This window comes from Pan troglodytes, chromosome 20 (assembly GCF_028858775.2).
Source record: "Pan troglodytes isolate AG18354 chromosome 20, NHGRI_mPanTro3-v2.0_pri, whole genome shotgun sequence".
Classification (NCBI taxonomy): Eukaryota; Metazoa; Chordata; class Mammalia; order Primates; family Hominidae; genus Pan; species Pan troglodytes.
The window spans coordinates 54,572,775-54,587,282 of NC_072418.2; the positions used below are offsets into that span (position 1 = coordinate 54,572,775).

The following is a 14,508-nucleotide window of genomic DNA, read 5'->3' on the forward strand; positions in this document are numbered from 1 at the left end:
GTGAATGAGTTGAGTAATTTAACCCTCACACCAACCCTGCCCCATGCGATTAATAATCCCTGTTTTCAAAAGAGGGAACCCCAGGTTCCAAGGAAGGAGAGTGTCTTGTCCAGGTTCAAACGGCTAGCACCCAGCACTGAGCCCAGCGTCCCCAATTCTCAATCATCCAGTCCCCTTAGTTCTCAAAAAGGAGGAGGCTGGGGGAAAATAAATAAAATTCTTTATTACATCCTGATCACACAGTAGAAATGGAGATTAAATAAGAACGAGGAGAAAGCAGGACCCTTTCCCCTCCACTCCTCAAATCCCACACCCTGACCAATAAATACCCTCCCTGGAGACCCAGAAGTCCCAGTCCCAATATAGTCCAGACTGAAGAATCTTGGGCTGACCCCCTCGTTTTGCAGAGGAGGGAAACTGAGGCCCAGAGAACCACCCAGCAAGTTCGTGGCTCGGGGCCCAGCAGGTCTCCTCTGGCCTCCCCTGAAGACCCTTGAGGCGGCATCCGCGTGGCTGGACTCACACCTGGACGCGGTAGCCCCCAGTCCGCCGCCGGCAAAGCCTCCGCACGCCCACCCAGTACAGCGTCAACATGACCACCCAGTAGCCCACGTAGGCGCCGGCCCCCGCGGCCAAGTGGTAGGCCTCGGCTGCGCGGGAAGGGCCGCTCCAGTCGGCCCTGGCCTCGTGTGCCACGCTGCGGACCAGGCCCCCAAGCAGCAGCAGCGCCCAGAGCGCCAGGGGCAGCAGAGGGACGTAGTTAGCGGCCAGCTTCCGCCGGCCCGAGGTGCCCCAGCCACTCTGGTTCATGGTGACTAGCGCCAGGAACTTGGCAGGCAGGAGGCCACACATGTAGAGGGGCGCGTAGAGCGACAGAAGCACCATGCGCAGGCAGCCCCGCAGCCAGGCCGCGAAGGCCGCCTTGGCCAGTGCCACGCCCTGCACGCATAGCAGCACCCACAGCAGCGCCCAAGGGCGGCCCGCGTAGAACAGACGCAGCACAGTGGCCGCCACGAAGAAGGGGAACAGGCCGGAGACCACCGCCTCGTAGGTCATCCACGCATGGTGCCGGTGCCACCAGAGCGCGTTGTACAGCCACTCACGGAAGTACGACTTGGACCAGCGTGTCTGCTGGCTCAGCCACCGCAGGAAGGACGAGGGCGTCTCTGAGTAGCAGCGGGACCTGGAGGTGTACCTGCACGGGGGCGAGGAATGAGGGCATCATCGCGTGCTCCCTGGGGCCTGGGCAGGATTCTGGAGGCAGAAATGACCACTGTGGACGGCCACTGGGGGCGAGTTTCTTAACCTCTCTAGGCCTCAGTGTTCTCATGTGTAGAATAGGGTGGATAATGGTTCCTAGGCCTGGACGCGGTGGCTCACTCCTGTAACCCCAGCACTTTGGGAGGCTGAGGGATAAGGAGTTCAAGACCAGCCTGGGCAACATAGCAAGACCCCATCTCTACTAAATAAATAAATAAGCACCAATGGGTGGGATGCAATGGCTCATGCCTGTAATCCCAGCACTTTAGGAGGCTGAGGTAGGGGGATCACTTGAGGCTAAGAGTTTGAGATCAGCCTAGGCAACATAGTGAGACCCCATCTCTAAAAAAAAAAAAAAAAAAAAAAAAAAATTAGCCGGGCGTGGTGGCCTGTAGTCCCAGCTATTTGGGAGGCTGAGATGGGAGAATCACTTGAGCTCAGGAGTTTGAGGCTGCAGTGAGCCATGGTCGTGCCCCTGCACTCCAGCCTGAGCCTGAGCAACACAGCAAGACTCTATCTAAAAAAAAAAAAAAAAAAAAGGCTCTCATAAGACAAGGATACTGTAAGGATTGAATGAAATTAAACGCCAAGTGCTTAGGACCAGTAGATAGTATTTGCTCAGTAAATGTTACCTACTACCGTTTTTACTATGACTAATACCATTACTATTGCTGTTACTAAAATCATGTTGGTTACTGACACTATTACTAATACTATCACTAACATATTACTAATACTACCATGCTTACTATTACTGGCAGGCCCTATAGGGAGGAGCAAGATGGGCGTGGTTGCTACCCAGGGTAGTCTATGTATTAGAACTTCTCAAGGGAACCATCAGGCCTCCTTCCTGTTTTGTGGCAGACATCATTAATCAATCCCTGCATGGTTTCCAGCCAAGCCCACACAAGACTAGAATCCCGGGCATTACTTGACAGTGTCCAGTCTCCTTCCCCTGTGTCACTTGGCATCCTCAGTGGCCTCCCTGCTTCCGACCTTGCCTTTTGTAGTCTGTACCCAAAACGGCTGCCAGAGGGATCCCATTACAACGTGTCACTTCTCAGCTTAAAACCCTCCCATGGCTCCCTCATCTTAGTCAGAGTCCTTAGACCTATAAGCCTTTCATGAGTGGACCACTCCTTAACTCTCCATCCCGCTCTCCTAATACTCCCCCAGTTCAGTGCTCCAGCCACACTATTCTCAGCCTTGAGCCCCATCCTACCTCAGGCACTCCACTTAATACTTCACCCCCAACCTCAAAACTTCCTATCCACCACCCTTGCCTGGCATTATTTATCTCCATAACACATATCATGAACATACTGTATGTTCTACTTATTTATTTCTTGTGTGTCTCCCCAACTGATGTAATCAATTGGTGTCCTGTCTGCCTATTGCTGTATCCCCGCAGCTTAAACATTCTAGGCACCTAGTGAATATTTGTTGAGTGAATTAATGCATGGATTCCCTTGGATTATCCCAAGTTTCCTCTGGGTCTTTCAGTGGACCTGGCTTTGCAGAAATCACTCTCCCCTGAACTTCACTTGGTCTAGATCATCCTCCCCTGAGTCTCATGGAATTACTTGTCTTCTCTTGAAGAACTTACTAGAGTTCAGGTGCTCCTCTTCTCTCACTTGATTCTTTCTCCATGGCTCTCTCACTAGTTAGATCCCACTCTATCCATTTGTCTCTTGCCCTTCCTACTTCACTCCCCACTGTGCTACCTTGGTCTCCATGACAGAACCAACTCACCCTATCTCAATTCTAGGTGGAATTCTCTACCCTCACCTTGCCTCTCTTGGTAGAGTTCACCGCATTCCATGGTTCAATGCAAATGCCAGCCTTGTGCCTTATAGTATCTTCCCCTCTTCCCTAATATCTCACTTGGTAGAGTCCATTGGCTCAATGCAAATGGCCCCTCTGCCCATTATGGTATCCTCCTCTCTCCTCTAAAGTCTCACTTGATAGAGCCCATTGTCTGGTGAGTTACTTTGGATTTGGAGAACTCTCAGCATGCACACACGCTAGGATATTCATTGGCCTCCACACATACCCGACCACCTGGTCCCCTCAGCTTACTTGGTAGCATAACCCATGCTGAGCATGCGGTTGGTGAGGTGCCGGTCATCCCCAAAAGTACAGTGGGTGCCCAGGAACTTCTGGTTGTACCAGGCCTCAAGAAACTGCTGCAAGAGGTTATTCCTATAGAGGCCTGGGTGGAGGGGAGGTGTGAAAGACTGTCAGCCTCTGCTGTCACCAACACCAACTCCAATGCTGTTTCCAGCCCCAACCCCATCTCCAGTTCCAACCCCATCCTCAGTCATCATAATCTCAATCTCAGCACTATCTCCAATCCCATCTCCAGCCCAAATCCTGTCCTCAACCTCATACGCACTCCAACGTGCCTGTCATTGAACTATACCCACTGTGACTGCAAACCTGCCCACCCCAGTCTCATCAACAATCCCATATCCATTCTCAGCCCCATCCAAAACCCACTGCAACCTCAAACCTGGCTCCAACTCTGTCTTTGACTCCAAGCCTATCCCATCTTCTTCCCCAGCCCCAGCCCCAATCGTCATCCATATCCTTTCTCCAACCTCACTCCCCACACCAAACTCAGCTTGAGCCCAAGCAGCATCCTCACCGCCAGCTTCCAGTTTTATCCCATCCCCAATTCCTGCCCTGCTGCATCTTTGTTCCCAACCCCAGTCACATCCTCAGCCCCATCCGGCTTCCCTTCTCCCTTTCCACCCCATCCACAGCCCTCCCAATCTCTGCTCCTGCTTACCTAGAGGACCGCTGATGCAGGATACACAGTGGAAGTAGCTCTGACAAGCCCGCTCCACATTGAAGGCTACCCAGTATCGCAGGCTGCTTAGGAAGCTGACCCAGGAGTCCAGAGGGTTAAGGATCCGCACGTCCCCACCAACAGCCCCTACCCGGGGGTCCTCGTCCAGTACCCGCACGAGCTCCAGCAGTGCCATGGGGTCCAACCTTGTGTCCGAGTCACAGACCTGTAAGGTGGAAGGGGCCAGTGTCAGCACAGACCCCTGCATCAGGCTGATGCTTGAGAGGAAGGCACCAAGGGGTGCAATGCAGCTGGGGCACTCTGCAACCGATCTGAACGTAATTTTGAGATTTTTTAAAGTCATTTTCAATGTGTAATCGCAGTTTAACATGTACTCCAAGATGCACATCCTTGTATGAACATGAACAATAAGACATATACCATCTCCTCTGGTGTGTGAGTGAGACCCCTAACTTGCTACTAAGCAATAGAATATGGCAGAAGTTATGGGATATAACTGCCATGATTATATTACCTAGTATGGAAATGGTGAATAGATTTTGCAATGTAATTAAGTCCCCAAATCTCTTGACTATAAGTTAATCAAAAGGAGATTATCCTGGGTGGGCCTGACCTAATCAGGAGAACCTTTAAAAGCAGACCTAGAAGTCAGAGAGTCTCCTTGCTGGCCTTGAAGAGGCCAGCTACTGCTACCATGAGTTCTGTGGCTGCAAGAAAGTGAATTCTGCCAACCAACAAATACATAAGCTTGAAAGATAACCCCAAGCCTTAAAAAAGACCCAGCTCCAGCTGACACCTTGATTGCAACCTGGTGATATCCTGAAAAGAGGATCCAGTTGAGCTGTGCTGACTCTGGGCTCATAGAAACTATGAGATAATAAATGTGTTTTGTTCAAGCTGCCAAACATATGGTAACTTGTTATGCAGCAATGGAAAACTAATATAATGCATTAGAATTGCTACACCAGGCCGGGTGTGGTGGCTCACACCTGTAATCCCAGCACTTTGGGAGGCTGAAGTGGGCAGATCACCTGAGGTCAGGAGTTTGAGACCAGCCTAGCCAACATGGTGAAACCCTGTTCGTACAAAAATACAAAAATTAGCCGGGCATGATGGCAGGTGCCTGTAATACCAGCTACTGGGGAGGCTGAGGTGGGAGAATCACTTGAACCCAGGAGACAGAGATTGCAGTGAGCCGAGATTGAACCATTGCACTCCAGCCTGGGCAACGGAGTGAGATTCCATCTCAAAAAAAAAAAAAAAAAAAGATTGCTACACCAAATGGGATGGATGAATGAGGTAAATAAATGAAATTAATCTGTATATTGAATACATAGATAGATGGCTGAGTGGTTGAATGAAAGAATCTCAACACTGAAGGAGGGGAAAGGAAGGAGGGAAGAAGGAAAGAAGAAAGGGAACAAATCTCCACATTTAATAGATAAATGAATGAATAAATGAGTAAATGATCTCCATATTGGATGGATAGATGGTATATCCATGAGTGAGTAAAGAAAAAGAATTTCTACACTGAATGAAGTAAGGAAGAACTTTTATTTATGTATTTATTTGAGACGGAGTTTTGCTCTTGTTGCCCAGGCTGGAGTGCAATGGTGCGATCTCGGCTCACCGCAACCTCCGCCTCCCGGGTTCAAAAGATTCTCCTCCCTCAGCCTCCCGAGTAGCTGGGATTATAGGCATTCGCCACCATGCTCGGCTAATTTTTGTATTTTTAGTAGAGACAGGGTTTCACCATGTTGGCCAGGCTAGTCTAGAACTCCTGACCTCAGGTGATCCGCCCACCTCAGCCTCTCAAAGTGGCCGGCTGGAAGGGCTTAATTTTACATTGAATGGATGGATAACTGAATCAGTGGATGAATGAACAAATGAATCTCTATATTGAATGGATGGATAGATGAATGGATGAGTCAAGAATGAGTGAAATTGTCTCTTCCTGGAATGCGTAGGTGAATGAAGAAAGGAAAGAATGCCTCTACATTGAATGGGTAAATGAATGAATAAATGAACGAATGATCTCCATATTGGATAAAGGGATAGATGGATGGATGAAAGAATGAGTGAAGGAAAGAATCTCTCCACTGCATGGATGAAAGAATAAAGAAAGGGAGAGAGGCATTCAAATCTGTACATTGAAGGAAAGACCCCAGGAAAGTGGGATTTGGGTGTTCGGGTCACGAGTGGGCTGAAGGCGCCTCTACTCACCTGCACGTAGTCCACCGAATCTCCGAGCGCCTTGAAGGCTGTGTACATGACCTCGCGCTTGCCGCCCCAGCGCTGCGCCACGCACGCGCACCTGCGAGTCCTCACCAGCGCCTCCACTGCCAGCCGCCCAGGATCCTCCGCCTCCACCTCCCGGTAGGCTCCGGCGCCCACCGCGCCCGCCGCCGCGGGTTCCCAGGGCTGGTGGTAGTTGCCGTCCCACACGTACGTGGCGGGGTCCTCGTCAGCGAAGACCTCGCGGAACATGTCGACCATGTAGAGGTCCTCGGCGCGGTTGCCATCCACCACCATGAGGACGCGCAGCCGCGCGCGCGGGTACAGCAGGGCGCGGGCGGACGCCAGGCACTGGCGCAGGTACGCGGGGTCCTCCTGGTAGGCGGAGATGGTCAGCGCCACACTGCGCGCGGTGGCTGCATCCAGGGGCCCCCGCGCCGCCGCGCGCCGCGCCGCCGCCGCCACCCGCCGGTGCTCCAGGTACGCGAAGAGGCTCTGCGCCACCAGGTGCGCTGAAAGGAAGGCCCCGTAGAGGCCGAAGGCCAGGAGGCCGTAGCGATCGGAGGCCAGCGGCACCCCGGCGGCGTAGGCCCAGGTCATGAGGCCCAGGATGAGCAGGGCGAAGGCGATGGTCAGCACCCTCCGGGCCAGGCCGGAGCAGCGGCGGGCTGCAGGAGTGGGCTTGGGCGCGTCCTGCTGGGAGCGAGAGGGGAAAGGAAGGGGCATGAGTCCCGGGCGCATGAGCCTCCTCCGAGAGAAGATTAAAAATCCTTTCCTTCCTTCCCTCCTTCCCTTTCCGTCCCCTCACTTCCTCTCTCCCTCCCTCCGTCCTTCCTTCTCTTTATCTCTCTTTCTCTCTCTCTCTCTCTCTCTCTGTGTCTGTCTCGCTGTGTCTCTCTCGCTCGCTCTCGCTCTCCCTTTCTCTCTCTCTCCTTTCGTTTTTTTTTTTTTTTTTTTTTCTTTTGAGACAGGGTCTCACTCCAGCCTAGTGTCGCCATCTAGGCTCACTGCAGCCTCAGCTTCCCGAGCTCAGGCGCAGCCTCCCACCTCAGCCTCCCGAGTAGCTGGGACTACAAAGAGTGTGCCACAACTCCTGGCTAATTTTTAAATTTTTGGTAGAGCCGGGGGTCTCCCTACATTACCTAGGCTGGTCTGGAACCCCTGGGCTCAAGTGACTTGCCTGCCCCGGCCTTCCTAAGTGCTGGGATTACAGGCATGAGCTACCTCGCCGGGCCCCAAAATTATTTTCATTAACGAAAATAATTGGAGCAAATAGCTATCTAGGCTTCATGCTGATTAGATTCCTTCTTTTCATTATTATTTATTTATTTTTATAGACAGGGTCTTGCTCTGTCGCCCAGGCTGGGGTGCAGTGGCACCATCATAGCTCACTGCAGCTTCTAACTCCTAGGCTCTGACGATTCTCTCACCTCAGTCTCCCAAGAAGCTAGGACCACAAGACTGGAGTCACTATGCTTTGCTAATTAAAAAAAAAACAATTAGAGGAGGGGTCTCACTATGTCTCCTAGGCCCCAGTCTCCCAAAGTGCTATGAATACAGGCATGAGCCACCAAGCCCAGCCTGATTTTGTTTCTTCCAATACAACTTTTTTCCACGTTTTGAAATCTCTTAAATCCGTGAGGATGATTGCATGCGATGGAGTGTCACAATTTAATTACTAGGGCGTTTCCCTCCTCTTTCTTAGTGGCACATACAATGAGGATTTATCTCCCAATCAAAGGTTTCTTAGGGTTGAGACAGTAATAATAATAACACGTACTAAAAAACCAAAATGCTATGTACCAGTCCCTGCTCTAAGCCTTTAAGATGAATGAATTTATTTTAATCTTTACAACAGCACTGTAAGGTAGGTACTGTTATTATTATCCCCGTTCTACAGATGAGGCAACTGAGTCACACAGAGGTTCAGCAATTTGCCTAAGGTCGTCCCTGGAAAGCAGAGGAACCTGGATTTGAACCCTAGGAATTGAATCTCTAAACCTCTAGCCCTCGGGAGAGCCCTGGGGGACAGATAGTGCTCTGCCACCATACAGGTGGCCAAACTGAGGACTGATTGGCCAGAAGGAGTGGCTTGCACAAGATCAGCAGCCCATGGTAGAGGACTCTTCTCTCTGACTTTCCAGAGGCATAGCCTGGTTCTCCTTTTCCACTGCCCAACTCCCCAGCAGAGCCAGGTGCCCCAGTAAATGTTGCTGGAAGAGCCCAGAATCAGAGGAAAAAGTACTTTCTGTGTGCCAGACACTGCTGTACAACAACCTTAATATATATATATAAATTTTTTTTTTAATTGAGACAGGGAGCCAGAAACTGTGGCTCACGCCTGTAATCCCAGCACTTTGGGAGGCGGAGGCGGGTGGATCACCTGAGGTCAGGAGTTCGAGATTAGCCTGGCTAACATGGCGAAAGCAAAATACAAAAATTAGCCAGGCTTGGTGGCGCATGACTGTAGTCTCAGCTCCTCAGAAGGCTAAGGCAGGAGAACTGCTTGAACCCCTGAGGTGGAGGTTGCAGTGAGCCAAGATGGCACCACTACACTTCAGCCTGGGTGGCAGTGCGAGACTCCATCTTGAAATAATAATAATAATAATAATAGAGACAGGGTCTTGCTGTGTTGCTCAAGTTGGTCTCGAACTCCCAGGCTCTAGCGATCCTCCTGCCTTGGCCCCCTAAAGTGCTGGGATTATAGGCGTGAGCTACTGCACCCGGTCTCTACAACAATCTTATAAGGCAGGTACCTTCACTGTCTTCTGTTACAGATGAGGAAACTGAGACACTGAGAGGCAAATACTTTTACCCAAGGTCACTCAGGTAATAAGCAGAGTCAGAAGTAAAACTCAGGCAGTCTGGCTCTGGCGTCCCCTCTACGCTAAACTGCCTCCTATGCCACCAGTTCCTGCCTCAAGGCTTACTGTGGGTTATTTAAATGCGTCGTTAAGATGTAGATCTTTGTGTCCAACACAGGGGTCACCAGCCACATGTGTCTACCGAGTACTTGAAATGCAGCCAGTATCACCGAGGAACTGAATTTTAAATTTTATTTAATTTTAATTCATTTAAATTTAAAAACTCTTACTTGATTCAGTTATTGGAAAGCTTTTAAATATGTCTGGAACAAGTTGCATCTATGATGCCCCTTTTATAATTGTAAATCTTATAAAATCTAAACACAGATTAGGTATTTCCAGTGAAAAGGTAGCATCTAAGTGAGAAGTGCTATGAACACACTGGATTTTGAAGCCCAAGTCTGGGGAAAAGAAAGTAAAATAGCTCATTAACATTTATGTATTGATTACATATTGAAATGATCATATCTTATATGTAGCAGGGGTCGGCATGCTAAGACCTGCTACAGCCTGCAGGCTAAGAATTTGTGTGTGTGTTTTTAGATGGTTTTTGAAAGCCAAAAGAAGAATAATAGTTTGTGGAGCATGAAAAATATGAAATTCAAATTTCAGTGTCCTTAAAGGAAGTTTTATTTGCATACAACCACATTCATTTGTTTATACATCATCTGTGGCTGATTCTACATTTACCACATCGAAGTTGAGTACTTTCAAAAGAGACCAGATGGCCCCCAAAAGCCTCAAATATTTAATATTGGGCCCTTTATTTAAAAAAATGTGCTGGCCCCTGACACACTGGGTTAAATAAAAATATATTATTAAAATTAATTTCACCTGTTTGTTTTTACTTTTTCAAATGTGGCCACGAGAAAATTTTAAATTAGATATTGTGGTTTTCGTTACATTTCTAGAGGACAAAACTGAGGTACAGCTTTTAAACTCTCAACATTAAACATTATTCTTTCTTCTCGAATCCCCCTTCTCTCTTCCTTTGCTTCAAACCTGGCCTTGCCTGAGTTCCTAAGGATGGCTCAATTCATGCTGGGGATCCAGAGAGTTGATTCCAGAAACACAGATGAACACACGTGTAGACACACTCCCCCACACGTGAACTCACACATGATGAGTGACACACAGAATGAAATTACTCGTGTTCTACAGGATGACCCGAGACACCCACTCAGGCCAAACACAGCGATCCCGTGACCCCCACCGACGGCCACACAGGTGAACCTGCAGACACACACCCCTCAGCAGGAAAAAGCAACACCAGCAAAGGATGTCCACGTGGCCACAAACACACAGAGCCCCAGCTGAGAGTCTGGGGCAATGGGACGCACAGGGAAGATTTCAAGAGAAATAGTAGTTGACTGTGAAGCTGATACTGAACCAGATGAAATTGCTATTCTTCCAAGTTTAGAGTGGCTCAGTATCGGCGATTTCATTTGGTTCAACTTAATAGCTATTGAACGCATGAAACAGAAATCCATTCCCACGTGCCACAGGCAAATCCAACTCTCTTTCTCACTCAGTCTCTTTCATTCGCTCACTGTCGCACTCCCTCTTTCTCTCTGCCTCCCAGGGAACATAGACATACACAAGTTTGTAGCAAGATACGCAGATACAGAAATACGGACATGGCACGTCTCACCTACATGTACTTGGGATGGCCGCTCACACAGGGCAATGTATACACAGACCTGCACACTCAGCCTCACATGCTCACTGTCCCCTACACACATATGGTCACTGTCAGGCACATGGATACACACATGAAATCATGCACACACAGTTTCCCAACACACGTGGTCACACATATGGCAATAGTTTTCCCCACATGGCTGTATACACACACACACACACACACACACACACCTGTCTCATCGCAGTGGGTCTGGCCGGGCTCTCTCTTCTCTCCGGCTTGCTCTCCCAGCCTCTCTGTGGCCAGAGAGCTGGAGGGGGGTCATTTGAAGACCAGCGCAGGCGGGGGCGGGAGCGAGCGCTGACGTCAGTCAGGCTAAGCTGGGCCAGGGGCTCTGAGGTCACGGCCCAGCCGGGCAGCTCCACCCGCTTCCCGCTATTACTCCCACCCCCCTCAGCCAGACGGGCCTCCCTTCCCAGGCCCCCATGTCTACCCGCGCCCCTCCTCTAGTCCTCTCTGCCATCGCTGCCCCTCCTCTCCCTCTCTCCTCTATGTCTTCTTCTCTCTTCCTCCCCCCTCTCGTCCCTTGTCTCCCCTGATTTTTCTCTTCCACCTCACTTGCATTTTGGGGGTTCCCCTCATCCCCCCATCCCCTATCCCTGTATTTCTCTCCATCCCTTTCTTCCTCTCCACTTCTCTTGCCTCCTCTCACCCTCATTTCTTTCTCTTCTTGCTTTAAAGCTCTCCCCACCTCCCCCTTCTCACCTTCCCCAGTCACCCCCGCCCTGCTTCTCCCCACAGCCGCCTCTCCTGTCCCCAGAATCCATCTCTGGGTTGGGCCCCCCCAGGGACATGTCTCAGCAACTGGTAGATGGAACGAAACACACACACGTGCGTGCTGTGGGTGTGCCTGTGTGTACGCTGGCCCGAGGCACGGCTGCCTGGGACCAGAGCTGCCTGAGTGAACGTCTGTCCATTCAGCGCCTAACTGACGTGGGTCTGCGTGTGTGCACCAGGGTCTGGGGTGGAGAGCTGGGGCGCTGGGATTTGTATCCCCAGGGACTCAGGGATGAACACAGAGAGTTGGCGGTCAGCTGACCCTGGGGAGCCAGCCGGGGTCTGTCGGTGCTGTCACCCATCAGGGAAACTGAGTCAGAGGAAGGGTGAAAAGAGATGCGGGACCTGGGGTGCCCAGACCCCAGCCCCTCAGGACCAGATCGGTGATAAATGTCTGTTTACATGCCCTTCTTTCCATGAATTTTTTTAAAAAACTATCTGTATCTAATTCTGTTCTTCTCTCTGCTCCTCTTACTGTGAACTATTGATCTCTCACTTTCTGCCTTGGTAGCTGCCTCGTTCTTTTCTCCCTGCCTGTGACTCTAACAACCTCTGGTGTCTGGCACGGGCCAGCTCCAGGACAGGCTGAAAGACATGGAGCAGCAGAGAGAAATTCCCCCGTGCTTCTCTCTCCTCGTCTGTCCCTCCCCAAATCTCTGTCATTTTGTATCTGTCACCCCCATCTCTGTTTCTCGGTCCCTCTATTTGGGTCTCTGCCTCTGTGTATTCCTGTCTGTTTCTCCTCCTCATCCCCCCTCACAGCCATTCTCTCTCTGCTTTTACCTGGGAGTGTCTGTCCCTTTGCATTTCTGAAGTCTCCCTGACTTTCTTCTTGTGTGGCTCTCTTTCTTTCTGAGTGCCTCTCCCTGACTTTCTCACTGTATGTCCATGTATGTGTGTCTCTTTCTCTCTGTCTCTTTTTCCCTCTATCTCCCTCCCTCTCTAGCTCTGTCTCTATCCTCCTTCCGTCTCTCTGCATCCCCATCTCTCTTTTTTTTTTTTTTTTTGAGACGGAGTCTCACTCTCTCACCTAGGCTGGAGTGCAGTGGCATGAGCTCGGCTCACTGCAACCTCCGCCTCCCAGGTTCAAGCGATTCTCCTGCCTTAGCCTCCCGAGTAGCTGGAACTACAAGCGCCCACCACCACACCCGGCTAATTTTTTGTATTTTTAGTAGAGATGGGGTTTCACTATGTTGGCCAGGCTGGTCTCCAACTCCTGACCTCAAGTGATCCATCTGCCTTGGCCTTCCAAAGTGTTGGGATTACAGGCGTGAGCCACCGCACCTATCTCTTTGTAAGGCTCTATCTCTGTATGTGTTTCTCTGTCTCTGTCTCTCTCATTCAGTTTCTCTCCATTTCTCTGTTTCTACACCTTCGTCTCTCCCTGCAGTTCCATCTCTTCCAGCCTGTCCCGGAGCTCTCCCCTGCCAGACACCAAGTCCTCACACCCTGGGGTTTTCCCCGAGGAGGCTGCGCCAGGCCAAGCCTCTGCCTGGGCCTGTCAGGGAGAAGGTGCATTCCCAAGGAGCTCGAACGCCCTTCCCACCCACCAGGGCGGGCCGGGCTGTGTCTGACGCTGTTGCCGGGAGCCGGGCCGCCTGGTGTCTGGCTGTGTCAGGATGATGGGTCCTCAGATGATCTGAGGCCAGCCCAGAGCAGAAGGGGAGGGTGAGTCCTCCGCCCAGTGGGAGGGGGCAGCGCAGGCTCCTCCCCAGAAGTGGGGCATTTGGCTGCCCAGCCCCCACCCCGCCCTGCTCGGGTGGAGCAGCTGTATAAAACCAGATGTTTCTAAAACCAGAGTGCGGTTGAGGAAGGATAACCAGGGCTTTAATCCTCAACGGTTCCGTCCTCTAAGACCCAGGAGTCCAGGTTCCCAGCACCCTCCTCCTTCAGACCCAAGAGTCCAGATCCCAGCCCTTCCTCTCTCAGGCCCAGGAGTCCAGGTTCCCATGTCCCTCCTTCCTCAGACCCAGGAGCCCAGGCCCCCAGACCCTCCTCTCTCAGACCCAGGATCCCAGACACCTAGTCCCTCCTCCCTCAGACCCAGGATCCCAGACACCCAGCCTCCTTCAGACCCAGGAGTACGGGTTCAGAGTTCCTCATCCCTCAGACCCAGGGTCCAGACCCCCAGTCCCTCCTCCCTGATACCCAGGAGTCCAGGCCTCCAGCCCCGCCTCCCTCAGACCCAGAAGTCCAGGTCCCCAGCACCCCCTCCCTCAGACCCAGGAGTCCAGGCTGCCAGCCCCACCTCCCTCAGACCCAGGAGTCCAGGCCCCTATCCCCTCCTCCCTCAGACCCAGGAGTCCAGACCCCATCCCCTCCTCCCTCAGACCCAGGAGTCCAGGCCTCATCCCCTCCTCCCTCAGACCCAGGAGTCCAGGCCCCATCCCCTCCTCCCTCAGACCCAGGAGTCCGGGCCCCATCCCCTCATCCCTCAGACCCTGGAGCCCAGGCCCAGGCCCCCAGCCCCTTCTCCCTCAGACCTAGGAGTCCAGGCCCCCATCCCCTCCTCCCTCAGACCCAGGGATGCAGGCCCCCAGCGCCTCCTCCCTCAGACCCAGGAGTCTCAACTCCCAGCTTCCTTCTCCCTTAGACCTACATGTCCAGCCCCCAGAATTTCTTGCAGGAAGAGATGACCAAGGCTGGAAGCAGCCCAGAGAAGTGCTGAAAGACAGGGAGCAGTGAAGCTGGACACACTCCCACAGCAGGCCGGGGCTGGTGGTGGAGGGACAGGTAGGGACCCCGCACCCCTCGCTAACACCCATGGCTCCTGGAAATCCCCATTCCTGTGGTGGCTGCTCTCCAGTTCCTGCCCTGGGTCCACAGTGGCCTTCCCAGCATTTCAGCCATCATCAGGA

The 14,508-nt window shown here is 51.8% G+C and overlaps 1 protein-coding gene across 3 annotated transcripts; it reads right to left on the bottom strand.

The window, feature by feature from the left end:
* Positions 1–203: 203 nt before the first annotated feature.
* HAS1 (hyaluronan synthase 1) lies at positions 204–11,130 on the bottom strand. 3 transcript variants are annotated; one of them, XM_016936737.3, is made up of 5 exons: positions 11,047–11,130; positions 6,296–7,003; positions 4,052–4,277; positions 3,340–3,472; positions 204–1,195 (listed from the first exon to the last, which is right to left on the bottom strand). In XM_016936737.3, exons 1-5 carry the CDS (start codon positions 11,053–11,055, stop codon positions 520–522), a joined length of 1,752 nt encoding a protein of 583 aa, XP_016792226.1. In that variant the 5' UTR covers positions 11,056–11,130; the 3' UTR covers positions 204–519. The 3 variants fall into 3 exon arrangements, with proteins under 3 accessions (XP_016792226.1, XP_016792227.1, XP_016792225.1); XM_016936738.4 differs by having other exon boundaries at positions 6,296–7,000; positions 11,047–11,121; XM_016936736.4 differs by lacking the exon at positions 11,047–11,130 and having other exon boundaries at positions 6,296–7,555.
* Between the last annotated feature and the right edge of the window lie 3,378 nt (positions 11,131–14,508).

Excerpts from the sequence above, each read along its gene's own strand:
- HAS1 (XM_016936736.4), bottom strand. The coding sequence starts at position 7,048 with ATGCGCCCGGGACTCATGCCCCTTCCTTTCCCCTCTCGCTCCCAGCAG. Across the intron at positions 4,278-6,295 it reads ATTCGGTGGACTACGTGCAG|GTCTGTGACTCGGACACAAG; the intron begins GTGAGTAGAGGC and ends TCCACCTTACAG. Across the intron at positions 3,473-4,051 it reads CTGCATCAGCGGTCCTCTAG|GCCTCTATAGGAATAACCTC; the intron begins GTAAGCAGGAGC and ends CCCTCCACCCAG.